The sequence below is a fragment of the Lepidochelys olivacea genome (assembly GCF_965140295.1).
Source record: "Lepidochelys olivacea isolate rLepOli2 genome assembly, chromosome: 6".
Classification (NCBI taxonomy): Eukaryota; Metazoa; Chordata; order Testudines; family Cheloniidae; genus Lepidochelys; species Lepidochelys olivacea.
In genome coordinates this window covers 29,350,477-29,377,777 of record NC_140416.1, presented here as the reverse complement: position 1 = coordinate 29,377,777, position 27,301 = coordinate 29,350,477, and the positions used below count along the sequence as shown (strand labels likewise).

Here is a 27,301-nt window from a genome sequence, read left to right as displayed (position 1 = left end):
TTTCAACCAGGTGACCATGAACGATATCACTCTCCTGAGGACAGAGAGAGAAAGAACGGATGTTGCTTGAATGCCAGCAAACACCGGAACCACACACTGCCATGCTTTCTCATGCAGTGATTCTAGACTTCGTGCTACTGGCCTGCTGTGGTAAAGCATCCTACCATGGAGGACACACAGGCTTTGGGAGTACCTCCAGGACAGCTTCATTGAGATGTCCCTGGAGGATTTCCGCTCCATTCCCAGACACGTTAACAGACTTTTCCAGTAGCTGTACTGGCCGCGAATGCATCCCAAGTCTTCAGTGCAAATTAATCATTAAACATGCTTGCTTTTAAACTGTTTTTATTATATTTACAAAGGTACACTCACCAGAGCTGCCTTCTCTGCCTTCAAGGTTCGGGAGTCCAGGTTGGGAAGGTACGGTCTCCAGGGTGATAAACAGTTCCTGGCGGTCGGGGAGAATGGTTTCTCCACTTGCCTGGTGTGCACTATCTTCAACCTCCCCCTGCTCATCATCTTCCTTGTCCCCAAAATCCTCATCCCTGTTGCGTGAGACTTCCTTGCAGGAGTCCATGTACAGATGTGGGGTAGTTGTAGGGGCACCCCTTAGAATTGCATGCAGCTCATCATAGAAGCGGCATGTCTGGGGCTCTGACCCAGAGTGGATTTTTGCCTCTTTGGTTTTTTGGTAGGCTTGCCTGAGCTGCTTAATTTTCACGCGGCACTGCTGCGGGTCTCTGTGATAGCCTCTGTCCTTCATGCCCTTGGAGATTTTTTTTCAAATATTTTGGCATTTTGTCTTTTGAAACGGAGTTCTGATAGCACGGATTCGTCTCCCCATACAGTGATCAGATCCAGTACCTCCCGTTCGGTCCGTGCTCTTTTGCGATTCTGGGACTCCATGGTCACTTCTGCTGATGAACTCTGCATGGTCACCTGTGCTGATCAGCTTGCCACGCTGGCCAAACAGGAAATGAAATTCAAAAGTTCGCAGGGCTTTTTCTGTCTCCCAGGCCAGTGCATCCGAGTTGAGAGCTCTGTCCAGAGTGGTCACAATGGAGCACTGTGGGATAGTTCCCAGAGGCCAATACCGTTGAACTGCATCTACACTAACCCAAATTCGACCCGGTGATGTCGATTTCAGCGCTAATCCCCTCATTGGGGAGGAGTACAGAAATCGATTTTGAGAGCCCATTAAGTCAACACAAATGGCTTTGTTGTGTGGACGGGTGCAGGGTTAAATCAATCCAGCGTTGCTAAGTTCGACCTAAACTCTTAGTGTAGGCCAGGGCTAAGACAATCATGTGCACAGAATGGAGATTGGAGGTTTGAGAGAGTCATCTGCCTACAGGCCATATATGGGACAAGAAACCATACTGTGGTCCACTAATCATCCTTAACACAGGATACTAGTGACCCCCTTACAATTTAGTTCAAGCCCTGCTTAATTTTTATCAAGGGAAGTTTCCCTCCTGTACTGATTAAACTAACTTTTTGAAATGTTTTAAGAAAGGGAACTGGATTTTCCCTCCATCCCTCACAGCCTCAGCAGAAGTCCTGATCTTACTGCAGTTGTTAGGAGTCCAACTTTTAGAGTGAAGGCAAATCTCATTCTTGTAGAGTGATCCCCCTCCCCTCCCCCCCAAAAAATGACTTGGAAACACAAGTCCCATTGAAAGTCTTGTACTCCTAAGTCACTTAGGTGCTTTAGAAAACCCCACCTATGTAACTATTTTCTGTTTGGAGAAATAGAACCAATTAAACTTAATGTTTAAACCTTGAAATTAGAGGCATCTACTGTTCCTGGGAGGGGTCTGAGGCAGGCTCTCCAGACTTGTTTAAGATCTCACAAATGACATGTGGTTCCATGAAGGGATGAGGAAGGAGATCTGTAAATTGCTGAGCTGTTTCAACAGCATATTTATGAAAAGTGTGACTGTTGATTAAAGCACACCAGCAGAGTAACGTAACCTGGGGTTTGGTATTTCTCAATGCCTACTAGATTTCCACTGATGTGTTTAAAGTTGGGTGGATGTGCATAGATCTCTTGTAGTATAAAGTTAATGATAACTACAAGCATAATAAAGTTTTGTAGGAGGGTAGAGGCTACTACAGGTGGGGCAGACTGCTCCAAATTGAGGAGTTTGTTCTGCCATGTATGGCATTTCTTTCTTGCACTTTCTGTATGAGCTTGGGTAAGTTAAACTCCTCATTTATTCATGTTGTATTGAAAAGTTGGACACCGAGCCTTGCCCATGAAAGTTGTCCAAATATGAAGCAGACTTATATTGATTGACTGTATGGCCCAGGAGGCAGACTGGGGGGGCAGGGGAGTGGTAGTGCGTTCTTCCAAACTCTGCCCACAAAACAAGCTCCACCCCCATGAATATCCAGAATGAGACGCTGCTCACAGATTATGCAGATATTCAAAATATGATTGTGTGTTTTTTGGTTCCCCCTCTAGGTCTACACCACAATCTGTGTCAGCAAAACGTATGTCACTCAGGGCTGTGAAGAAATAGTCACCCCCCTGAGCAACATAAGTTACACTGGCATAAGCACTTGTGTGCACAGCTTCTCCTGCCAGCATAGCTTCCGCCACTCGCGAAGGTGGGCTTTTTCTGCTGATGGGAGAGCTCTCTCCCATTGGCCTAGAGCGGGGGCGGGCAAACTTTTTGGCCCAAAGGCCACATTGGGGTTGCAAAACGGTATGGAGGGCCGGGTAGGGAAGGCTGTGCCTCCACAAACAGCCTGACCCCAGCCCCCTATCTGCCCCCTCCCACTGCCTGCCCACCGACTGCCCCCCTCAGAACCCCCAATCCATCCAACTCCCCTGCTCCTTGTTTACTGACCGCCCCTCACCTGGGACCGCACCCCATCCAACCCCCCCACTCCCTGTCCCCAACTGCCCCGACCCCTATCCACACACCCACCCCCTGACAGGCCCCCCTGACCATCCAAGCTCCCCACTCCTTGTCCCCACCCTCCCGGGACCCCCCGGGACTCCACCCTCTCTATGTCCCCACCCTCCCGGAACCCCCCGGGACTCCACCCTCTCTACAACCCCCCCCAGCTCCCTGCCTCCTGACAGCCCCCCCCCCGAACCTCCGCCCCATCCAACTGCCCCCTGCCCACCCCCTGGGACCTTCTGCCCCTTATCCAATCCCCTCCCCACCCCCTTACCATGCCGCTCAGAGTGGCAGGACAGGCTTATTGGAAAGCCTGGGAGGTGGGCGGGCACAAGCCATGCAGCTGTGGGGGAGGGGGAACAGCAAGGGAGGGGCTGGGGGTGATCCTCCCCAGCCCGGAGCTCAGGGGTCGGGCAGGACCAAATGTGCTGCAGTAGCGCCGCTGTAGCACCATATGTATAGACACGGCCTTACATGAAGAATGAAATAGTAGACCCTTAACTCAGATGGCCAGGGATGACTAGGCCTCTCTTGAGATGAATGGGACAGTTCACGCCTCTCAGAGCTGCTGCTCCAGGCATTCAGCCTAGGTTTCAGAGCCGATGCTGTGAAGTCCAAGTAGCAACTTCGAAGTGCTGTTGATCCTGCTATTTTTTTAGAGCTCTAATGCAAACCCCATTTGGTGACCCAGTCTGAGAGGTTTGCTCTAAAATACTATGCAGACAGACCCTTAGAGATGATAATTTCAGAGAAGTACCAGTACAACATGTAGGCGGCTACTCGGTATTTCTGAGCCCTGATATATGTACAGTAAACGCATATGTGGCTGGCAGAGAATGACAAAATTAGAGATACTGACACACCGAGACCTCCTGTTTAAAATCTTGTTAACGTGGCAGCAGCAACTTCATATATTATGTTAGCAGTATATTTTAAGTATCTTGAAGAACTGTAAGGGTTTGAACTCAAATTACTAATGTTTGTCACAGCCAAGCATACCCAGTGCTGAAGAGGATAAAAGAACTGCTGTCAAGCAGGGTTTTTTCTTACAGTATCTCAGAGTATTGATCTAAACACATGTTGGGATCCAGAAAAAAAATGAACTCACTTTCACGATTTGGCAGCTGAACAGCTGGTACGGGATTTGTGATCCCCTGCATCAGAATTTCAATCTCTTGTGATCTGAAACTTGATTTTTCTAATGTTGACAAGTAGCGACTTGGATTGTGTCTTCTCCCTTGCTTTCTATCTACTGGTGAGCAGCAGCATTGACATCGGAGGGTTTTAAGGCAGCCATTTGAAGAGCATCTAGAGGAGATATTGGAAACACAGTTTTGCCGTGCAAAAATCAATCTTTCTGTCCACTTTTGAATGACAAATAAGATTATGGTTATTTTTGACAGACAAGGCTGAAGTTATACAATTTGTGGCCAGACTAACCGTGCTTATAAAAAGGAGTGGAAATCCCTTTGCTCACTGTGGAATCCAAGTACATGATTAGTCAACAAATCCCATCCAGTACTATGCGGTGTCACACCTCTTTAAGGATCTTGGAGGGTCTTGGATTACGTATATCAAGCCACTTTAATCCTGTGATCCAAAATGTTGTATTAGTGGATAGAGCTGTTTTCTCTTCCCTTCTCCAGTGTCTGGAGATACCGTCTTTCAATACGATTCTTAAATTTGGGGAAGCCTGGTGCTTGGTTTCAGTAAGCTCAGAAAGTTTACTTTAAAAAAAAAAAAAAAGTTGCTGCTGAAACTTACTTCTACATGAGGTGTTGTTTCCATGCAAAGGTCTCCATTCTAGCAAGGTATTGCAATCCTTTGCTTGTGGAGTTAGTCTGCTGATGTGGGGTTTGAGCTGGCACATAATTATCTCTTGATGGGAAATATTCTGAGGAAGAGATCGGCTGGAAAAGTGGAACTCCTTCTCTTTGCTCCCCAAATGCCGAAATAAAAAGCACAGTGTGTAGAACCCATGTGTCCCTTTCATGTCTCTTCTTGTGGACGTGTCTTGCAATATCACTGCTGCTCAAATTTTACCCCATTCTGAGATGGATGTTTCAGAAGTGAAACCTATGTTTTTTCCTCTAGAATTTGCACAGGGTTGTTCATGGGTTTTCTTTAGAACACGCTTCTGTGCTTGCTCAAAAATCTTTTTCTGCTTTTGGGCAGCCTGATGGTGCCATGCGTTTCCGAGTAGCATCGTTGATTTGATTAGGGGGGAAGGATAGCTCAGTGGTTTGAGCGTTGGCCTGCTAAACCCATGGTTGTGAGTTCAATCCCTGAGGGGGCCATTGAGGGATCTGGGCCAAAAATTGGGCATTGGTCCTGCTTTGAGCAGGGGTGGACTAGATGACCTCCTGAGGTCCCTTCCAACCCAGATATTCTATGATTTCTATGATTTGTGTGTGGTGTTGGAGCAGAGGCTTAGATTTTCACTTACTAATTATTACATAGTTGTTGCCAGTGTCAAAAGTTGGCAGATATTTCTCTGCAAGTGGATTTTGAGCCTCTGGCAGCCTAGAGCAGGAGGGCTCTTTTAGCCTTAAGAATTTTTGAATGTTACTTGACCTGTTTCCACAGTACCGAGACCACTTTGATAACAAATGGATCAATAGCGCACTGTTTGTGCAGAAGTGGCTTAAGTGCTGTTGTCCTCCACTTGCAGCTCTGACAGGGCAATTATTACTGTAAGAGTGGTGGAGCCAAGCGTTAGCCACCCTCACGCCCCCCGGCTTTTAAGGAAAGCAGCAAATGTCACTTAATACAGCAGCACTAAGTAGTGCCACTCAGGTTAAGGGGCTGTTAATAATTTCCAATATCAAGCTGTTGCTTCCTAGGATCTAAACTTGCTATAAAAACTGTTCTAAAGTGTTGCATGAGAACAGACCCTGTGCCACCCCCACTGTTGCCAGCACCACCACCACCTCATCTCCCCAACTTCGTCTAAGGCAAATCGGCCATGTTCTGGAGGCCCAGCTCTCGTTTCAATGTAGGTGTGATATGAGGCAGGGCCAGCAATAGACACTTCGAAGCTCTAGGTAAAGTGGCATTCTGACTCCTTATATAGTCACTTCCTCCATCTAGGTCACTTAGAGAGTGCACTTTTTTTTTTTGGCCCACTCAGCCCCATGAAACTACGTTTTTGTTTCCTTTGCCCTTGTGCTCCAGAGTAAATCTCTCCCCTTTCCCTGTGAGGAAACAGGCTTACTCCTTCCAAAGCAACAGGCAAGCAGCTTCTCTCCAAGACTTCTGGACACAGAGCTCAGAGTTCAGGAGTCCTGGTGTGACTAGGTACCCAGGGAGGAGGCCTGTAAGGAAGCTGTAGGCAATAGGGAGGAGCAGCTTATTAGAAAGTTGGAAGAGGAGCCCATGAGAGGCAGTGTACTAAAAGGCTTGGGGACTTTGGTGCCCTGGGGGCTCAGATAGGCTCTTGGTGTCCTATCACCATCTAGGGATTTGATGGCCAAAGAACTGCTTTCTCCCAAGACTCCCTGTTTGAGAACCTAGCCCCTGCTCCATGCCAGCTATCTCCCTGACACTCTTGTACTCATCTCTGCTGTCCAGCAGGGATGTCCAGAATCTGAATGAGGCCCAGAGTTTTTGGTACCTGCTCTGATGGCACAAAGCAAAGAGAGAGTCCAGGTTAGACAGTTACCTGGAAATATCTCCTAGGTGCTAGTGCAGGGCCCTTGACATAAGCTGCACAGTCAAAGAATGATTGTGCTCTGGCTAGTCTCAGTTGCCTTCAGGGGCCTGGGGCAGCATAGGTTAGAGCAGCCTGAGGACTATGCTAGTTTTCATCAGGGTCTTTGTGAGGGAGGAGAGTGCAATGAGTCAGAAGGGTGTCACATAGTTTTCTTTGCCTCCACTTTCCTCCCCTTCTTTGACCAAGCTCAACTCGACAGCAGACCAGCATTAGGGCCTCGGTATATGTGCCATTAAAATCTTCATGATTGCCTTTGTCTCGTTAATTACCTGTTAATGGTAATTAAGAAAAAGAAAAATGTTGAAATTGCAACCAATTTATTTGCTGGAGGATTTTAAACCCAGAGCTTGGTGCTGAGGTCAGTTTATCGTTTGGGAAACAACTATCGCATCCTTGCAGGTGAACATCCCTCCCAAGACAAAACCTGTTCCTTTGATCACTGCTGCCGAAAGCTGTTGAGAACATGATCTCCCCCAAACCTGCAGCATTGAAAGTCACCAACAGTGCGGGAAAGCAATTTTGCTTAAAATATTTGACCGTCTGCAAATGTCTCATGAATTTTAATGGCTTGTTTTTGTTTGTAGGTGTGCCGATGTTATCTGTACAACCAAAAGGGAAACAGAAAGGCTGTGCTGGCTGCAACCGAAAGATCAAGGACCGCTACCTTCTGAAGGCCTTGGATAAATATTGGCATGAAGATTGTCTAAAATGTGCCTGCTGTGACTGCCGTCTTGGAGAGGTTGGATCAACTCTTTACACAAAAGCAAATCTCATTCTCTGCCGCAGAGATTACTTGAGGTAAATACAGGCATATTCTGGGGGTTCTTCCTATAAACTCCCAGTTCACCACCAGCTGTTTATTTTTCCTAAACTTGTACTGTGTAAATATCCATGTGCACAATTTTTAGCATTGCCTAGTAGTTAAATTGAGTACAAGATCCATAGCTTTCTCCTTTTTAAGGACGCCTTTTGTTTGCTGTATTATAGTTGATGCAACTGCTTATGTGTAAGGCTTGATAGTGAGGGGAGGGCATGCTTTATGGTATTTTTTTTAATTACGAGCTTACAAAAGAAAGGAGTGTTTGTTTTTAAAATGTAGGGCCAGATCATCAGCTGGTGTAAACTGAAATAGCTTCTCTGACTTCAGTGCTATGTGAATACACAACTGCTGAGTGTCTGTCCCATTTGCCTTTCAATGGCAACTTTTAAATAGACATTTAACTATTTTCTGTAGGCTCCCCCCTACCACAAATGAGGCTCCTTGGTGACACAACAAAGCAAAACAGTGTCTCAAAATAAGAGATCAGTTTTTTAAACAATTGTTTTCCTTCAGGAAATTTTATAGTGACCAGCAGTGACTCTTCTTCCAGGTAGAGCTACCTTCACCCAGGTGCATTTGTAGCAAATAAAACCTGTTACTCAAGGACAATTGTGACTTTTTTTGGATTGGATATATGTAAATACATATCTATGGAAGCTCAAATGAGTCTTAATAAGACGATAGCTATGATGTACTTTCCCTAATAGTGGAGCTTATTGCAAAAGTGAGGGGAAGTGAAGTCCACTATATAGAATATATAAAATAAATAGAAGAAAGGGCAAGTTGATAGTAATGACTATCAACCAGAAGTTAGGAATTATAGAAAACTGATAAAGGAAGCAGAGGGACACAAGGAGAAATCTATGGCCAGCAGAGTTAAGGACAGTAAGGAGTATTTAAAATATATTAGGAACAACAAGAATCCTGACAATGGTATTGGTCAGTAATAATGCAGAAAAGGCAGAAATGTTCAATAAATATTTCTGTTCTGTATTTGGGGGAAAAAAAGATGATATGCTCTCCCCATATGGTGGTGGAGACATTCTTTCTATTCCACTAGTATCTCTGGAGGATGTTAAACAAAAGCTGCTAAAGTTAGACATTTTTAAATCAGCCCATCCAGCTAAAGTGCATCCAAGATTTTTAGATTTTTAAAAGAGCTGGCTGAGGAGGCCAGTGGACCATTAATGTTGATTTTCAATAAGTCTTGGAGAATTGGGGAAGTTTCAGAAGACTGAAAGAAAGCTAGACTCATGCCAGTTTTTATGAAAGAGTAAACTGGATGACCCAGGTAATTATAAGCCTGTCAGCCTGATGTCAATCCCGGGCAAGATAATGGAGCGGCTGATATGAGACTTGATAAAGAATGAAAGGAGGGTAATGTAACTGATACAAATCAACATGGATTTATGGAAAATAGATCCTGTCAAACTAACTTCATATCTTTTTTGATGAGATTACAAGTTTGGTTGATAAAGTTAAGTGTTGACATCATATTCTTAGATTGCTGTAGGGCATTTGACTTGCTACCAGGTGACACTTTTGATTTAAAAAGATAGAATGATATAGAAGTGGCCTGGCACCATTAAATACTGGCTAACTAATAGGTGTTGGAATGTAACTGAACAGGGAATCGAGGTCACTGATTCAGAGTCACTGATTCTGGGTCACTTGGTAAAGTTGGTGCAGGCAAACAATATGTGTTTTTAATACAGTTAAATATAAATGTATACATCTAGGAACAAAGAATATAGGCCATACTTCCAGGATAGAGTTCCCCATCCTGTAAGCAGTGACTGAAAAAGATTTGGGGATCATGCTGGGTAATCAGCTGCAGATGAACCCCCAGTGTAATGCTGTGGCCAAAAGGAGCTAATATGATCCTAGGATGCATAAACAGGAAACTCTCAAGAAGGAGTAGAGAGGTTACTTTATTTTTGTATTTGGTACTGGTGTGACCACTGCTGAAATCCTGTGTCCAGTTCTGTGCCCACTATTCCAGAAGGATGTTGATAAATTAGAGAGGATTCAGAGAAGAGCCATGAGAATGATCAAAAGATTAAAAAGCATACCCCCTCCCTGCCCCTATTACAAGTCCTTCCCCAAAACCCCGCCTCTTCTCCGCCTCCTCCCCTGAGTGCACCACGTCCCTGCTCCTCTCCCCTCCCTCCTGGAAAGTCCTAAGCGCTGTCAAACAGCTGTTTGGTGGCGAGAAGTGCTGGGAGGTAGGCGGAGGAGCGGGGGACATGGCGCGCTGGGGTGGGGAAGAAGCGGGGAAGGGGAGCTTGGCCACCGGTGGAGTCAGCGCTTATGTGGGCTGCAGGAAATAACATGTGGGCCATGTGTTTGGGACCCCTGCAATAGACTGTTGTTAAGCCATTCAACATTTGTTAAACCTGTGGTGCCCAGAGACCAGCTGTATTTGTGACAATAGTTTTAACCCTTGAACTATCTGGGATCAAAGTATTAATGGATTCAGGGTAATATTTTAGGGAGTCTATAGTGGTTACAATTTTACAAATCAAATTTTCCTTCAAGTTTTCCTTAAAAATAAGAAATGGAGTCATGAAATATCTGATTGTAATTAACCGTTATGGTGTTTAAAACTGGAACCTTGCCTTGTAGCCCATCAGTGGAATCGGAGCATCTTTCCTCTAGTTATGAATTCTGCACTTAAATCTCCCAAGAGACTATATGAAGTGCCTGTGCTATCAAGAGAGTCCATAGAATTTCAGCTGTCACAGACCCAAGTATAATTGTATAGGTAGGCCACCCCCAAAGTGTAGGTGATGGGAGGCCTGTTTGAAGAGTGGGAGGAGAGACTGGGGTGTGGAGCGGAGTGTTGTGGGATTTGCTTGGGAGGGAAGGATTGAATACAAGGGTTTTGAAGAAGGAGGAGAGTAGAATATCATGGAACAGAAGGCGGCTGGACTTTGGGGAAGAGAGACCAGGGACAGCAAGGAGCTCTGCGGGGACAGAGATGAGGGAGAGACTGGGGAATTTGGCAGACAGTGAAGTGAAAGTACAGATTTTAGAAGATAGGAAGAGAGAGGACTTTGAAGATTTGTAACACCAGTCAAAGCCTGCTCCTGGCAGAGCATGGACAATGGATAGAGGGCACCTAGCTGATGCTGCTGGGAGCATGAGGGAGTCCAAAGGAGGAGGAAGTACTGAAGTGCTGGGGTACTTATAGGAGGCAGAGGGGAGCTTGTGTTGCTGGGATATCCTGTTAGGCTGGGGCTTTGTTCTCTCTAACTTCATTTGTAAAACGGGGGGATGGCGGGGAGTGTGCGCGCCGCGAGGATGGGTCATAAGGATAAGAAGTGCCGTATAGCCTCCAGGTCAGTCTGACCCTCATCACTGTAATATCTGAGTGTCTCACAATCATCCAACACCCCTGTGAGGCAAGAAAGTCTCATCCACGTTCTACGATTCTTGAAACTTGGCCCAAGGTCGTCACACAAGAAGTCTGTGGCTGAATCAGGAATTGAACACAGGTCTCTCCAGCACCACTGAGGAATTTACAGGTAATCCATGCTGAGCATGTTCTTGCAGGCAGTGGTCTGAGCCAGACTTCTAATTCTGTTTGTCTTAACATGACACCTATGTCAGTGATTACCAAAGCATTGGCTCTGCCATGGACTTACTCTATAACTTGGGTGCGTCACATCACTTCTCTGCCTCCGTCTATAAGCCAAATATAACTACAGCACTTCTCGCTACCTCTCCAGGGTGTGTATGGGGTCAGTTAGTGTTTGCTTTACCCTTTCACAGTTCTATTCAGTGTGTTAGTGGTGAGAGTAATGCGTAGCTTACTTCACAACAGTTCAATGCAGGCTTTCTCCATGATAAGGAATTTTAGCCACTGCAGGTAGAAGGGACTTTTGGATCATCTCCTTTTATCACTATCCGATACAAAATATGACATCTCCATCTAATCTTTCATTGACTGACTGAAATAATGGCAGTTGCATATGCACATATATCCAGTCTGTAACTGACTTCACTTGTAAATTGTTTCCTAGGTTATCCTAAATTCTTCCTTTCTTAACTTCAATCCCTAAAAGCTTGTGCTCACTTTGACTACTGAAAAAACCCTCCTAGATTTTCTTTCTTGTTACAAATCTGCATTCCAAAGTTCCCTTTCCAGACTGTGCTACTTTAGTTCTCTTTAATCTTTAAGTAAGTTACTTTCTAATAATCTGATCATTTATGCCACCCTTCTTTAAATTCACTAAGAATTATTTAGTTCCACACATTATACTTCTATTTTATACATCCCTGTGTTTCTCTTCTGTTACTGCATGATTTCCATGTTCATGTTCAACTGAGTGGGTTTTACTCTGTGTAATACAGGTGTGCAGTAGTCTGATTTGGTAGCATTGTATTGCTATCGAGCACAGATGTAAAATGACTACTATGTACAGGGCAGGAAAGAGTTGGGCCCATTTTCTCATCAAAGATCTCTTGGTAGCATAGTTCCCAACCAACATGCCCCTTTTGCTAGCTTCCTACCATACCACTTTGCATTTATCCTGATTAAACCTAGTTTTGTTTATCATTTTTTCCTGCCTAACTCTCTCCTAGATTCCACCATTTTCATTTTGCTTCCCCGGGTGCAAGGCAGCCCTCCTAACTTCTTACAATGGGAAAACTTGGTAAACATGCTCTTTATTTGTTCTAGGTCGCTTATGGAGACGTTGAGCACATGATCTAAATCTGACTCTTGCTGAGGGGAGGGAAAGGTATCCATTGCGGGGGTTGGCTATTTAATACACTAGCGCATTACTTCGTTCCCAGTCGTCAGTCAGTTAGGCATCCATCACAGAATATACGTAGCCATGCCTTTTTCATACTTCTCTGAGAGCACTATGTGGAGCAGCGCTGAACGCCTTACTGAGGTGCCCACTGCTAACCAAATTCTCTGTTGCTGAAATCATTGATAGCTGTTTGGGTGCTCAGTCCATCTGAAAATCAGTCCACTTACTTAGGTTCCTAAATCTGGACTTCGCTTTAGAAAACCTTTTTTGCAAATCTTGTCCCTTGTCCCTTCTACTAGTTTTATATGTAACAAAGTGCCAGCTTTCCAGCACAAGTTGATATTCCAATTGTCTTGTTCTGTGGCTCTCGTAGACAACCAAATAGGATTTTTTCTTGTGATAATGCTGCATTATTCTTGTTAATATTAATGTCTTTAGCATTTGATTCCCCCTGTTCATTTCTATCCATTCTTACAGCCATTTCTGCTTTGTTTTCAGCATCGTCCTGCTGGCCATGTATGTTGTTGTATATCCTGTCTGCCACCTTTATGCTGTAATGTGTATCCATCATCTCCCTCTTCCCTGTTTAAACCGTTCCCACGAACCTGGCCAGCCGTCTTCCTAGAAGGTCACTTGCCACATCTGTCCAAGTAGATGCTCTCCATTCCAAATGGTCACTTCTGCCTACAGGATCTCTGAATCCATAACATTTTTTTTCTCTTCACCATCTCCTCAGTCCTTAATTCACTTCCAGTATTTTTCTGCTTCACTCACAGAGAATTATCAAAGCCCTTCTTCTTTGACTCCTTTCTTTAATGGCTTTGGCGCCAATGTCCAAACTCTAGTCGGTAAGACAAAAAAGTAACATCTTCTACAGCAATTGGAAATGAATTAATGCTAAACTACAGTGGAATTAAACACAGTACAGCTATATTTATACTAAATAAGGTCATCGCAGTGACTTAAAGTATTACAATGACTATCAAAAGAATTAATCACTGGCCACTTACTGTGATTACATGGTTTCCAAGAAGAACAGTGTCAAATAATGGAATTTGGTACACTAAATATGTTAGTCTTTACAAAGCTAAGAAGCAAGCCAGTTTTGAATCTATAAGTGTGGACAGAGGAAAGATAAATGAAACCTGATGGGAATAGTGCATATAATAGTAGGAGCACATACTCTGTTGGGGTTCCATAGGCTTTACATAAAGGACAGAGGGCCTTTTTGAATGGATATTGGCCCACGTGGTGGTGTAACTGTAGAGAGCCACTGAGGAGCTCAAGCTGTTTGAGAATGTGCTGCCTCGTGATTCGTGAACGACTCCCAGCAGCGGACTTTGCTTCCCCCTTCATTTTGTTGGAGCACAAATCTATTCACTTCCAGTGGGGATTGTTATTGTAGGTGGCACCAGAGACCTTAGCATTCTGGCTAACCAGTGTGAATCAAAGGGTGCATTTTCCACAGTCATTGGCCGTGGTGCTTATTTGTGCATGCGTTTAAAGAAATACTAGATGACATGCTGCACGTTGCTTCAGTTGCATTTCTGCTCATTCATGAATGGAAACTTTTGAAGGTGCACCTCAGAACTCCACTGTGGCTTCTGGGCTGTTCAGTGATATCCTGCTTTGGAGCTCCCTACAGGAATACACATAATGCATAGATCTTTCATGGAAGAAGCACTGTTAACTGGACAGCTGTGACTGCTGCATGGAACTGGCATGAGAACTAGCTCCTTTTAGTGTGAATGTTTTCTCCTCTTCTGAGTGGGGTAGAACTCAGTGGCAGGAGCCCTGCTGCTTCTGTATATTCTTTGCCTGCCTACATTGCTTTGGACCAGGCTGCCGTTCAATGCGTCAGATAAGGCTGTGGGCTTTCTGCACTGAATACATTTCGTCTGAGTCACTGAGGACATCTTTCAAAAGTGCTTCAGGAACTCTTACAGACCATATCCTCATCATTTTTTTTCAAAAGATACTTGCTTGGAAAGGAACATTTGCTTGGAAAGGAACATTTGTTAACCTTCATCTTTCCTAAAGCACTTTCTTCTTCTTCTTTAATTCTGAAAGATGAAATCAGATCTTGAGTTGTTTAAATTTGCTATCCTTGTAATCCCACCTCAATCTCCAGCTACATACAGATGTATTTCCAGATACATTATTGTCTAAATAAATGTATTTACCATTTGGTTAATAGTCATGATGGCTAACTTTCCATCTTTAATTTATCTGTCTCTGTTGAATAGGCAAATTTTGTTGGAAGCCACTATTCCTGGTATAGAAATCCTTACAGTGTGCTTCTTTGTAAACTGCTTGTTTAATACAAAAACCAGTTGTTTTATTGATCCGCAGACATATTTGAAGATCCACCAACTTGGAGCACACAAGCAGTCTCTGTGAGCCCTGCTCAGAGTTTCTTGGTGGAACTGCCATCTTAATTCAGAATTTTCAGTGGGGTGCTTTCTGAAGATGCGTTTGATTCTCTCCTATCTTACACCAGTGCAATCCCATTGACTTAAATGGAACTCTTCCTGAATTACACCCACGTAAATCAGAGGAAAATGAAACTCAGTATGACAGAAACAGACCAAATGACTTCTGCATGTTTCATACGTACCAGCACTTGTTAGGAACTTGTCACAATTTGATAAACAAGGCAGTTGGTCCTGGTCAGGACTTAAATGAGGGTTATCTCCAAAGGAAGCTGAAATATTGCACAAAGAGATGATGGTAAATCAGTAGAGGGCATGTTTCTCTCTAAGGGTCTGATCCAGCTCCTAGTGGAGTTGTGGGAATCTTTTCACTGACTTTTTAGTATGCTTTTGATTAGGCCCTAAATTGGTATGGAACCAATGCCTCAGCATAGACTAAGGGCGTGGTGTTCCGCTTATTGCAGTTTTTGAATGGGAACTCAAACTGGGGTTTTCAGCTTATCTGGTTGTTAATGATCCCAAGACCATATTTGCAAAAGAGAGAGAGAGAGGTTTTTTACTCTGTCTTAACCGAATTCCAATTTAGGTAGCCGTGGTGCCTTCTTCCCACCTAAAAGTTCCTACTTCCAGCTGGATTCAACATTCACCTTTTCCTGTCTCCAGCTTTTTGGACAGCATTGCTTTGTTCTGCCCCAGTTAATAATCACGTACAATTTATATTTTGGTTTGTGAGTAAAGAGCTTTAGGGATGCCTTTGGATGAAAGTTACTGCATCCAGTAAATGTGCAGTAGTTTTATTAGTGATTAAGAAAAATGAGTCTTTGATTTGTAAAAATAGTGATAGTTCTGTCTGGCAAGGAAGCGTGCACAGCAATGCCTAGCTTTCAATAGACTTCCACGTGTAAGTAATGATGGTGGCACCAAATCAAATGGCCAAACCACAGTTACACATTTCAAGCCCAATCTTTGAAAGTTCCAGTGTGTACGCCAAAACCAGCAAAAGTAGAGCTAATCTGTCAACAGTGTCATTGAAGCTACATTCAGGAGCATTAATCAGCAGAAAGAACTCGATAAACTGGGAAGCCTTCCAAGGAGGGTGCTATTTATTTTTTCAAGAAATGTACGGCATATATGGGCATCAGCAGCAGATATATTAGGCAATGATCTGTTATTAAAGGGACACAGTCAACCCGCTTATATCCAGAAATGTACTTTCTGTTAAAAAGATGACAAATACATGCAGCATGGCCAGAAAGGACTGTGTTTTAAATTTGGGTTTTACTGAAGATCCTAATAATAGTGTCGAGTTTGTTAAACTGACTTTTATTATTCTTAACCACTTCGAGGCATTCTGCATGGGATTTCCCTGTTGCTAAACTGTTTTGTACCTGGACAGATTGACAATGAAAAAGAAAATGCCATGTTTTATGTACAAAAGATGGTGCATCTCAACCACATTGTCACACTTTGTATTGTCACAGCAAAGATTATTTCCTATGTGGTAGCTGAGATGAAAGCCTTTCACTTACACAAACCAGAACTTTCCAGGATAACAAATGGCAGTTGGGTTTGTTAGTTGATTTTAATTTTATTTTTCAAAACCTTCTGATGGGGGTGGACTAATTCTGGTAGGCTTTGATGTACTGACCTGCCTCTAACACTTTCAAACTTGCAACTTTCCTGTTAATATTTCTCAACTCTCCTAAGAAAACTTGGCTCCATGTATGTATGTTTACATAGCATCTATGAAAGCCAAGGTTGGTTTTAATGTCGGTTGGTGCAGTTATACTGTAGGAAGATTTGAGCTTTTGAGGAAGATGATGCTTATATTCTGACAGTAGGTGGGAGAGCTTCATACGAAGTGTAAATCTCTTGCTTTCTAAAATGTGGAGGGAGGGACCAAAAGACCCAAAATAAATACCTTTCCTATGGATTGTTCAGCTGAGAAGACGTGTGCCCTTGAGGAATCCTGAAATTTATGCCCCGTAGACTCCAGGCTAGCTGGCCACCCAAGCAGAGGGCTTTTTATACTACGCCGGTTCAGCTCCGTCTGTTTAGCTATCCATGAGTAATAAACCCTCTGGCATAAAATGTGCGTTCTCTGGAACTGAACTAGAAACCATCATGAAAGAACAACTTGACCGACTTTATTAATGTCAAAATATGGTTCCTTTCCTTCTATTGACACAACTTTCCCCTGTAGCATTGGCTCTGTTGTATTGAGAAGTGTGCACTCACTAACAGGTAATTACCACATGCCAAGCAGTGATTATGGGAGGGGCAATATCTATCTGATTTTTGCCATATGCAGTTTTTGTGGGAGCCAAGAGAAACAGAACACAGGAGTAGGTTATGTCTGTATGCCACACAAAGACAGATTAGAGATGTCATGCAGCCTGCATTTTAGAATTGGTTTTACATTTGTATCATATTAAGTGGCTGTGAAGCTTTTTTCTACAGCTATTTGCATACTCAGTATTTTGTCAGCTCGTATTAAACGTGTGTGTTCGAACTCTGTCACATGCAGTTGACAACACTGATGTAAGTTGTTCAAGTCCAACTTGCTGGAAGGTCGTTTTTTGAACTGGTCGGAACAAGGCTCTCTTTCTCGGAACTATGAATTCAAGGTACAAGAAATGGACATAGGAACTTCCACACTGGATCAGACCCAGAGTGCATCTAAACCAGTATCCAGTCTCAGACAGCAGCAGCATGAGATGCTTCAAAGGAAGGTGCAAGAATTTTATTATAACGATTATCCTCACTTTTATTGTAGAAGTACCAAGGAGCCCTAATCATAGACCCTGTTGTACTAGGTGCTGTACAAGCAAGAACAAAGGTGGTCTCTGCCCCCAAAGAGATGACCATCTAAATATAAGATAATAGCAGATGATTACAGAACAGCTAGAGGAGTACAAGTTAAAAATGAGACCATATTGGTTAGCATGGTAGGCAATGGTCTCATATTGAAACCACATAATCCCTAGTAATTAGTGATTGGTTTAAGCATGAGGTTCACTCTCTTCTAAAATCTGCTAGTGTTAACTATTATAACTCTGGATATTCTTGGTATCCATATAAATGTCCAATCCCTTCTTGAATGTTACTAAATTCATGGCCTCAAAAACATCCTGTGACAACAATTATCACCATCTGATTGTTTTGTGTGGAAAACGTGTACTTTCTTTTATCTGTTTTGAACTTGCCGCCTCTTTAATGTCACTGAATGTCCTCCTTGTTTCTCGTATTATACAGCAGGGAGAAAGGAAGCTCCCAATGTACCTTTTCTATCCCATTCTGTGTGTTATATACACTTATCCCCTCATAATCGTCTTTTCTAAACTGAACTGCCCCAATCTTTTCAGTCTCTCTTCATGGGAGAGTTTTCTGGCCCCTGACTGACTTGCTGCTGGTTTACAAATACCAGGCTGGAGGGCAATCTTGTTCTTGTTAGGTATTTAGAAATCCATTTGTAGATACTGTTTGTAGGTTTAGAGATCACGAAACAGATGTGCAGATTCTCATATAGCTTAGACCATACGTGAATGTGAGTGGGTTGAGAAGGAAGATTCATGGAAGGCGTACAAATCTAATGTTTGTTCATCAGGGATGAGTGTAAATAGGAAATACAGAATGTGTTTAAAATGATGGGGGAGACGGTCACTTTTAGACAAGTCCCTCCCTTTCACGTGCTCGCCACTATACGTCCCTCACTCAGACCCTTTAAAAAAATAAAAAGGTAAACTCTGGGTAATTATGCCCCTATCATATAGTTAGTCAGTTTAAAGTACCTCCACAGCATTGCTGAATTCCAAAACGTTGTACAGAAGATGACTGTTACAAGCAGCTAAGTCTTCAAATAAAAAGAAGCCTCCCAACAGTTACATAGGACTTCCACAGAGTGCTCCCCCCGTTTCCCTCAATTCATTTGTATTCACTGCTGCTCCTGTGTGCCAATTAGCTTTAATTTTCACTATACACAATGACATCAACAGCTAATCGGAATATAGAATAGCTGGATTTTAGTGTGCCTATAAACTACAGAAAATTGTCCTTGGCTAAACTTCTGCTTTCAGATTGGCTGATGACAATAGACATGGTTAAGTTCAGAGTAAGAGCCATTAAGCATAATTGCTACCACAGGGTAAAAGTTTAATTGTGTTAAATTTTAAATCTGCATAGTCTAAGCTTATTTACAAGCTGGTGAGGTCCTTCTGTTACATGAGAGAGAATAAATCTGTACTTAAAAATTGCTGTCTTCAACTTTTTAAAAGTTTTAAAAAGAGATTAAAAAACCTTCCTTGTCTCTGACTTTTTTTCTCCCAGTGGTGTCATGCCAGTGAGAATATTGAGGATCTTATGGTATATTTTCCTGATATGCTTGAGCTTTCTCTGTGTGTGAGACAAGATTGGATTTACTATGGAGAGTGCATCCAGAGGGTGCAGTATGTGTTTCCTTTTTTGTGGCTTCTTTTTAAACTAAACCATGGGATGTATTGATGGTGAAAGAAAGTTCTCCCCCAAAATTAAAAAAAAACAAAACCCCAGACTACTTCTCGTGTGATTGCCAAGTGAGGAGGTATGGAGCATGACAGCTGGACGTGCTAAAAAACAAATTCTTAGGTGAAGAATGCATCTCTTCTTTGCCTCAATCTGCTCTTCTTCCAACAGCAAAAAGCCTGTGATCTTTGAGCTACACGTTAGGCATACTTGAGAATTTTAGTGACTATATAGAGCTTTAAATTGTTCCCGGAAAAGTGATTAAAATTTGAAAGTGCTTGAATGTGTGTGAAATGTTCATATGTTAGGGAAGGGAGATGGGGACTTAATGGAAGAGAACAAGATTAGCACACTGAAAAACTGGGAGCTACATTTATGTAGACATTAAAAGGCAACATAATTTCAGCTGGACAAAACATAAACTGCAGCTCTTATGCAAACAGTAAAAGCTGTTTAACACTTGGTTTACTCCCCAACCCCTGAAAAGAGACAGGTGAATCCAATGCCAAATACAATCTTCATGTTTCTTAAGCTAACTGTTTAAACAGTTAATTGAACATCTGCCCAAACTTCCCCATCATTTCCATGTAGAGAAACATCCTATTTGAAGGGTGGAGAAAAATGCCCATTTAACAATGCAAATAACTCTGTCTGGGGCCCCTTTATTTTATTTAATCTAGATTGAGCTCTGCACAACTGTGATAATGAATAATGGATATTTTACGCTCACAAGAATAGTGGCATTGTGCACAGAACAAATTCAGGATTAACTTCCACTGTTGTTCTTACCTAATATATTGGGCGGCTTTGCTTGGGTTTTGTTTTAGTTTAAGTCATTTTTTTAACATTTGCTGTGATTTGGATGTTCTAAAAATGCAGACGTCATTGTTCTCCTAATCTGCTAGTTCTCTATCAACTAGAGAAATTGAAACTAATGACTGCTGCTACTGTACTAAGGGTATTCTATTTATACGATGGAAGATGGTTACATCAAGGAGTGATAGCGACACTTTTGTTTTGCCAAGTAAAATGACTATGAATCAGAAAATACAAATTTGGGGCTAGATTATAAATTGGCACCCCATCCAGAATACCAGGGCATTGTAGCTATGCTGGCCCAGGAGCATTCCAGGGAGGGAACTGTGAGCTTCTGCTGGCACCACCCCCTGCTACTGGTCCATAATAAAACATGCCCTTTCTTGCAGTGTCCCTGACCACCTCTTTAGGACTGGGAGCAGCAGCCCTCTGAAGGCTGCTTCTCTATCTCCTACACTAACCCATGATGTGGGCAGCCCATGCAGGAAAGTGAAGGGCTGGCTCGCCTGCTATCATAAGAGCAGGCCACCATCCTGCCCTTGCCGAATATGTTGCCATTTGCGTTGTGTTCGTTTGTAAGATTTATTTAAACTCTTTGCCATTTTGCTCGGTGTATTGTGGAACAGGCTCTCCAGCCCTAATGTGGTGAAGTCTGAGGGCAAGAGTGTTTACATTTTACATCGCTGTGCGTCTGGTACTATTTCTGTTTTGCCCATTGTACCACAGCCTTTTTTTTTTGGTTAAGTGTCCAACACAAATGTCTAGTCTCCTCCCAACGAAAACAGTCCAGTGGCCTTCAAGCCAAGAATAACAGAAAAGGAATAGGTGTCTCTTTTAACATCTGACACAAGAAGTAAGACTTTAATATGCCAAAAACAAGCTCACATGATTGCTAAGAAGCCTGAGAGCAAAAGGGTTATCTTGAAGATCTTATCACACTTCAGTTATTACTGTCCAGTGATCAGTAGCATTGACTGGTTCAGCAAATTGTGGGCTGAGAAATCAGACCTAGCTGTTCCTCTGCCAGACTACAAGCGGTTCTCTCTATGCTTTTTGCCTCTTTGTACTGGTGGAACTAGCAAGTACTGGCATTAGCAAGATCCAGCTTCGGTACATGCACACCGAACTAACAATCAGCTGAAAGAAGGTGCCTTCCACATAGGTCTGAGAACAATTCAATCACATGCATTCTCTTAAACAAAGTAAGTGTATATTGACTATTCACAGTTTAAGATTGAAATCTTTGGTTTGTTGCATGCATCCCCAACTGGTTCCTATAGCTCTAATTGAGAAGTGCTGTCGGGCCTGTCATCAGGGAGTGGCACTGGCTCATGGGTCTTCCGGGACTTGTCTGAGGGCTGCAGGGGATGATGTCGTAGCTCTTGGTTAGTTTCCCTGTGGGAGCTGTAAGAGCAGCAGACATCTGGGAAGGGAGATGGCAAAAACCATGACAACAGTGGCAAAGCTTCCAGTGCAGAAGGGTTATCCTCGAGGACTGGGGAACTGAAGTGAACTGTTGACTGTAGTATTTGTGCCTCAATGTAAGTTTAGCTGGTTCCCAGGAAGGTCGAGGAGAGTGGAGGTCATAGCATAATGTATGAAGTGGCTTTGTAAAACATTATTGCCAGTTGTCTTTAGATAAGTGTGTTTCTTTAAAACAGGAGGTAAGTTAGACTTTTCTCCAGCTGCAGCTTTGCCTGCCAGAGTTGGCAAAGTTAATGAGTCTTCTGCGTTTCACCCATTATAACTGGCTCATTATCATCAGCTTGGATTCCTCCATAAGGCAACAATGAAGAGCAAATGGGTGCTGCGTGGGGTGGGGAAGGAAGCAAGATGTTCAGAGAACAAACCCTGCAAATAGTTTTTGTTTTGACTGAAATTGTGAGAGCCCCAGAATAGCACTGTAAGTGTCTTTAATGCTTTTCTCCATTAGATAGTAAATTAGCCCAAGGCTCACAAGCCAAGTGAAGTTTCATCTCGACAATCGGCATTTGCTCACCAGGCAGTTTTATCCCAAGTTCCTGCACACTGGTTGGTCACCGAAATGGATAGTGCAACTCCTATTGGTGCAATACAGTATTTGATACTGCTAATTACACTTAATTAGTGCTTCCACCATTTAATTAAAATGGCTTCTAATGATTGTGCTTCTTTGGCAGGCTCTTTGGTACCACCGGGAATTGCGCTGCCTGCAGTAAACTGATCCCTGCCTTTGAGATGGTGATGAGGGCCAGAGATAATGTTTACCATTTGGACTGCTTTGCCTGCCAACTCTGCAACCAGAGGTGAGGACACAGTTATTACAGAAATAAAAACCCCCACAAACTATTTTTTTATTTTTGCCAACGGACCAAGGAAATCTGCTTGATCTTTGCCACCTCTCTGGGGCCAAGAAGCTGCTAGCGCTGGCTGAGTTGTCTTATTTGTAGTTGCCTACATAGACTGGGTCTGTCCTGCAACCTTTTCGAGGATGTGGGCCTGGTGGAGCCGGTAGGAATTGGGGTTGCAGGGGGGAGGACTGCAGATCCAGGCACTGTAAGCAGCAGACAGCTGTTCTGAAATAGTTGTAATGCAACTGAATGAACAGCTTCTGAGATCTTTCAGCATCTAACCTGTTTGCTGAACACCCATAGACAGAGATAGGACCCTCTCTTGCACAAGTATTTCTAACTTACAGTTACTTAAATCAGACTTCTGACCATCTCAGAAGTGAGGAGGGTACGAAGGAGAAATATATTCTAGGTAAGCCCTTTTGGAGACTGTGAAGTGCTTTCTTCAGTTTCCTGCAAAAGCAACAGGGCCTGCTTGTGGGGTAATTTTAAATGGGGCTGTACCGTACCTGACTGGAAGATGCACAGAAAAATATATATCAAAGTGTACAATGAAAGGACATACGGAGTCAGCCTGACTCATTGGTGTCTATAAAAGACTGAATTGTGGGAGGAGGGTTGTGCAAAGATTTTAGGGCATGCTTTTCTCTTGATTTGGTGTAGTTGTCGGAAGATTGAGCTCTCCTCTTGGACGCTGAGTGCATTAAATGCAGCATAGTTTCCCTTTTTGAAGCATGTGTTCGTTCTTAAAACTTCCCCCTCCTTGCTTAGGCTGCTGGTTGAACCAGAAATTATTTGTGAAGGGACATGTTTTAAAAGAGGAAGAAAAGAAGAGTGAGTAAACTGAATGGGAGAAAAGCATGTTACCTCAAAGCCAAGTTAACATACTTGATATTTTACTTAAAAATAAGATACATCACATTCAATTACTCTGGAATTTGTCAATATGGGGTTGTGTGTGTGTGTGTGTGATATTTACACACACGCATATGTTCACACCTCCTTTCTAGCTTTCATGTTAGATTTGTGAGAACATATCAAAATACAGGGACTGACTTTCCTCTCACGCTTGTTTTATATCAGTATAACTTGGTTGAAGTCTGTGGAGTTGCACCCAACTCCCACCAGTGCATGTATGAGGAGAATCAGACACATGGTATGTAGTTTGGGTGGCTTTAATTGAAGGCACTGTATCAAACACAAAGCTGGTATTATTTGTTTGGGGGTAGAATGCCTTCCTATTAATACTGACAGCTGCAATAAATCAAGCTGTCCCCAGTTTAATAGGGTTATTCCACTGAGGTTATAGTGACATCTAGTGGTTGGTGTGTTGGACAGGGAGCGTAGTTTCTTGCAGACAAACTGTATTTCCCAGTGTTTTGGTGCGTAGTCTTATTTCTAATTCTGTCTTTAACGTGCTATACCTTATTATTTAATATGCTATACCTTCATATTAATAATATGATATACCGTATTGCTATCCGGAAAGCATTGGAAGACCTATTCATTTTGTGACTGCGCTAGCAGGAATTCAGCACCTCCCTCCCCAGTCAGAGACGAAACTCATAATAGTGAGCAGCCTCTCACAGGCAAAGTCCTCAGGGTAGGTTTTTTGGGATCCATTGGTATTACCCCATTCTTTTTCAGAGTCCCAGGCTCCATTCTTAGCACAGTGGGGGAGGTTTAAAAGGCAAAATGATACATTATTTAATAGTGTTAGGTATGAAATATTTCCATCTGCTGTCGTCTCCAACAGACATCAGAAACACTCTGATTCCTAAAATGTATCTTGGGCCTCACTCATGTTGCATTTTTTAAGGGTAAGTAGCTGTTGCCTAACTACTAAATCTTCTTTTTACCACTGTACTCTGCTGACTCATCAGTACTCTAAGATGTTTCACGCCGTTCACCTGCCTTTTTCTCGTGTTGGGTTCTGTTCTGAAAGTCACTTTATACAAATGGCATCCTGGGTTCAGTGTTTGTGTCTCTCTGATTTCTGATGAAACTCGCTCAGTAAGATAGGGGTTTTCTAACAGTTCGGCACACACCGTGCGAAGGCTGGGTTCCTTTCTCCTCGCACATTAACCTCCAGAAAACTGCTGGATTTGCCCAGGTGTAAAACGCTTTAGGTGTGACGCGGGCCTGCTAAAGCTTGATTGGTAGTTGCGCATGAGAAGGAAAGCACTCCGCTTCCTGCTGGGTCCATGGTGAGTTTTCAGGGCTGGCAGTTGGAGAAAAACATCTTTGTCTTGTAAATTGAGCACATTGTGAGAGACAAATGTGGGACCCCACAATGCCTGTTTTTTCCTGATTTTTCAAAGAACCACGCTCTACCACACCCTACGAATCGCTTTCCAGCTCTCCCGCTGCTGCTCTAGACCCCAGCTAGATTTGGCAAGAGGCAGCTGTTGACTGTACTGCATTTGTGCTGGTGGTGTGACTTTGTTTTGTTTTCCTGCTCCTTGGGTTTTATGGTCACAGTTTAAGTAACATTAAGTAGCAGAAAGTCAGCAGCTGTGTCTTAAGTTGCAGTCTGGAAAATGTTAGCTAACAGACTTTGTATAGTCAGCAAACCCATTGGTGAGGCTGTGACTTTCAGGAGAATATGTGCAATGCTGCTTTAACTGGAGTCTCCTCTTAAAGAAGCAGCTTTTGTTTCTTTTCAGGATTACAAGTTAAAAGTTAGCTCGCTGAATTTCAGACTACTATAAAGAGGGCTTCAGGTGCAGGCTAGGAGAGGAGACTCTGGGTGCTGAGCTAAATCACACAATGAACCATACTAATTAAGGGCATTGTAGAAGCCACAGGTTTCGCCATACCCAACTGCCAAATTAAGCAAGGCATCAGCTGACGTATAGGTATCCATTAGGGGAAAACTTGTATGAGGTGCTAGAGGGGCTTGGATGTGGTAGGTCTCATACAGATGAACACTCCTCTTATAACTCAAACTATCCAGCCTGACAGCAGGCTTACAGTCTCTAGCTACCCACTGACAATCACAGGCCTAGAACATATTTCAGACCAGGACTAGAGAATTTCCCTTGTACAACCATGCATAGTAGGGGCATGTTTTCAAGGCTTCATGACACTGCTGAGGAAAAGTTGTCCTCTTTCCATGGGCTTCATGTTATGTAGAGCCTATATTTCTCCCTCAAACTCCTAGATGTTTTTGCCTCTTTAAAGTTCATATCTGCCAGTTCCTGGCTGGCTGGGCATGTGTGCACCATATATATCTCCCTTTCAGAACTGGCCATCCGCATCACAACCAGCTTTGCCTGTACCAGCCCTGAAGTAGTGGGACTGGCTTAAGACACTGAGGCTGTCTTGCCTATGTCCTGCTTTGTTATGCCATTGGCACGTGCTAAGTCAGACTCTGCCCTTGAATGGGAGACCAATGAAGAGCACTGTATTATCCTAAAATTGTAGATTAACTTTCACATCTATAGCAAACAGGAGGTGTGAGGAGGTTAGTGGCTGTCAAACTGTACCTTTCAGGTATTGTGTGCAACGTTTTTGACCTTAATGATCAAATAAGATTGTTAAATATCACAAGTCTCTCTGTCAACTTTAATACAAACAGAACAATTTACATGGTAGACAGAGAACTTTACGCTCCATTCCATGAAGATAAAGGTTAACTGAGTCTAGCCATCCATCAAGAAACTTCTATTTATTGTTCAGCACTGTACATAAGGGGGTGAGGAAGGACTTAATAGCCATTCGGTGCCTGTAAATTAGTGTAAACACTGCCTCACCTGGAAATTTGAATACCATAGAACATTTCAAACATTTTGTGTAACATGCCCTGTTTGCTTCCTGGTTTCAGTAAATTCTGAAAGTTCATGTCTATTTGGGGATATATTCCATCACTTTTCCTGTTGGATTATTATTACAGTAGTATCTATAGGCTTCAACAGAGATCAGGGCCCCTTGTGCTAGGCACTGTTCAAATGCATAGTATGAGAGAGCCTCTGCACCAAAAAGCTTAGAGTCTAAATAGACAACACAGACAAAGGGTAGGAGAGGGAAACAGCGTGGTGAAGTGACTTGGGTCTCTTAGAGGTCAGTGGCAGGGCCAGAAATAGAACTCTGGTTGCCTGGTTCCTAGTCGAGTGCCCTATCCGCTGTATCCTGCCTCCCTAAATTCCAATCTGGGAAGCATAGTTCATAATGAAGATAACTTTTCCTTTCCGTCTGGGCACCCACTACCTCTAGACTTAATCCTCTGTCATCTTTTCCTCAGCGTACTGCCACCTGGTTAGTGCCAGCTAACATTTAGACATGTGTGACCTTTTTTATTTTTTAACGTTTCAGATTTTGCGTGGGAGACAAATTTTTCCTGAAGAACAACATGATCTTGTGTCAGATGGACTATGAGGAAGGGCAGCTGAATGGAAGTTTTGAGTCCCAAGTTCAATAACAAACCCTGCTTTGCTGAAGCACTGTGGGATGGACGTTCAGCCGCACAAGCAGTGAGGGGCGTCTGTCAGCTTGCCTGCAATATTTTTTTAATTCTTGGTCCAGAAAGGACTATATACATTGTAGTACTTTTTTCCCGCCCCAACACAAAGCAGTTACAAATTTAGATGTACAGTTGTGCCTGCTTAGCTGAGCACTGCATTGCCTGTATGTTTGTGAGTTTTTTGGGGTCTGGGGGAGGGCTCTGTACAGTCTGTTTTCTGTATATAAACTGGAACATTTATTTTATGAAAAATGTAATGCAATTTTATTACTGGTGTGAATTAAAAATTATGAATGTTTCCTGGTCATTTTAAGTTGTGGTTTATTCGTAATACAGTCGGGGCTTGTGTTTCCTGTATTTGATTCTGACCAAATATTTTTTTAAGAAAACAATACACAGATCCCTGGAAGCTGCATGAAATAAATTAATGGGCACAAGTTTAAACTACTATACAAACAGACGAGAGTTGGGGGAGGAAGTGCTGCTCTGAAATTAAACCTCTCCATTTGAACCATGTCATGTTGCATCTCCACAATTACTATCGTGTAGAAAAGGAG

General features: G+C 43.0%; 1 protein-coding gene across 4 annotated transcripts in view; it reads left to right on the top strand.

The window, feature by feature from the left end:
- LMO1 (LIM domain only 1) overlaps positions 1-27,043 on the top strand; it is an 82,197-nt gene extending 55,154 nt beyond the window's left edge. For all 4 annotated transcript variants that reach the window (XM_084631935.1, XM_084631937.1, XM_084631934.1 and 1 more), the window contains exons 2-4: positions 7,209-7,422; positions 22,112-22,237; positions 26,597-27,043. In XM_084631935.1, the coding sequence (XP_084488061.1) occupies positions 7,209-7,422; positions 22,112-22,237; positions 26,597-26,702 (446 nt within the window). In that variant the 3' untranslated portion in view covers positions 26,703-27,043. The remainder of the gene's footprint in view (positions 1-7,208; positions 7,423-22,111; positions 22,238-26,596) is intronic.
- Positions 27,044-27,301: the final 258 nt, after the last annotated feature.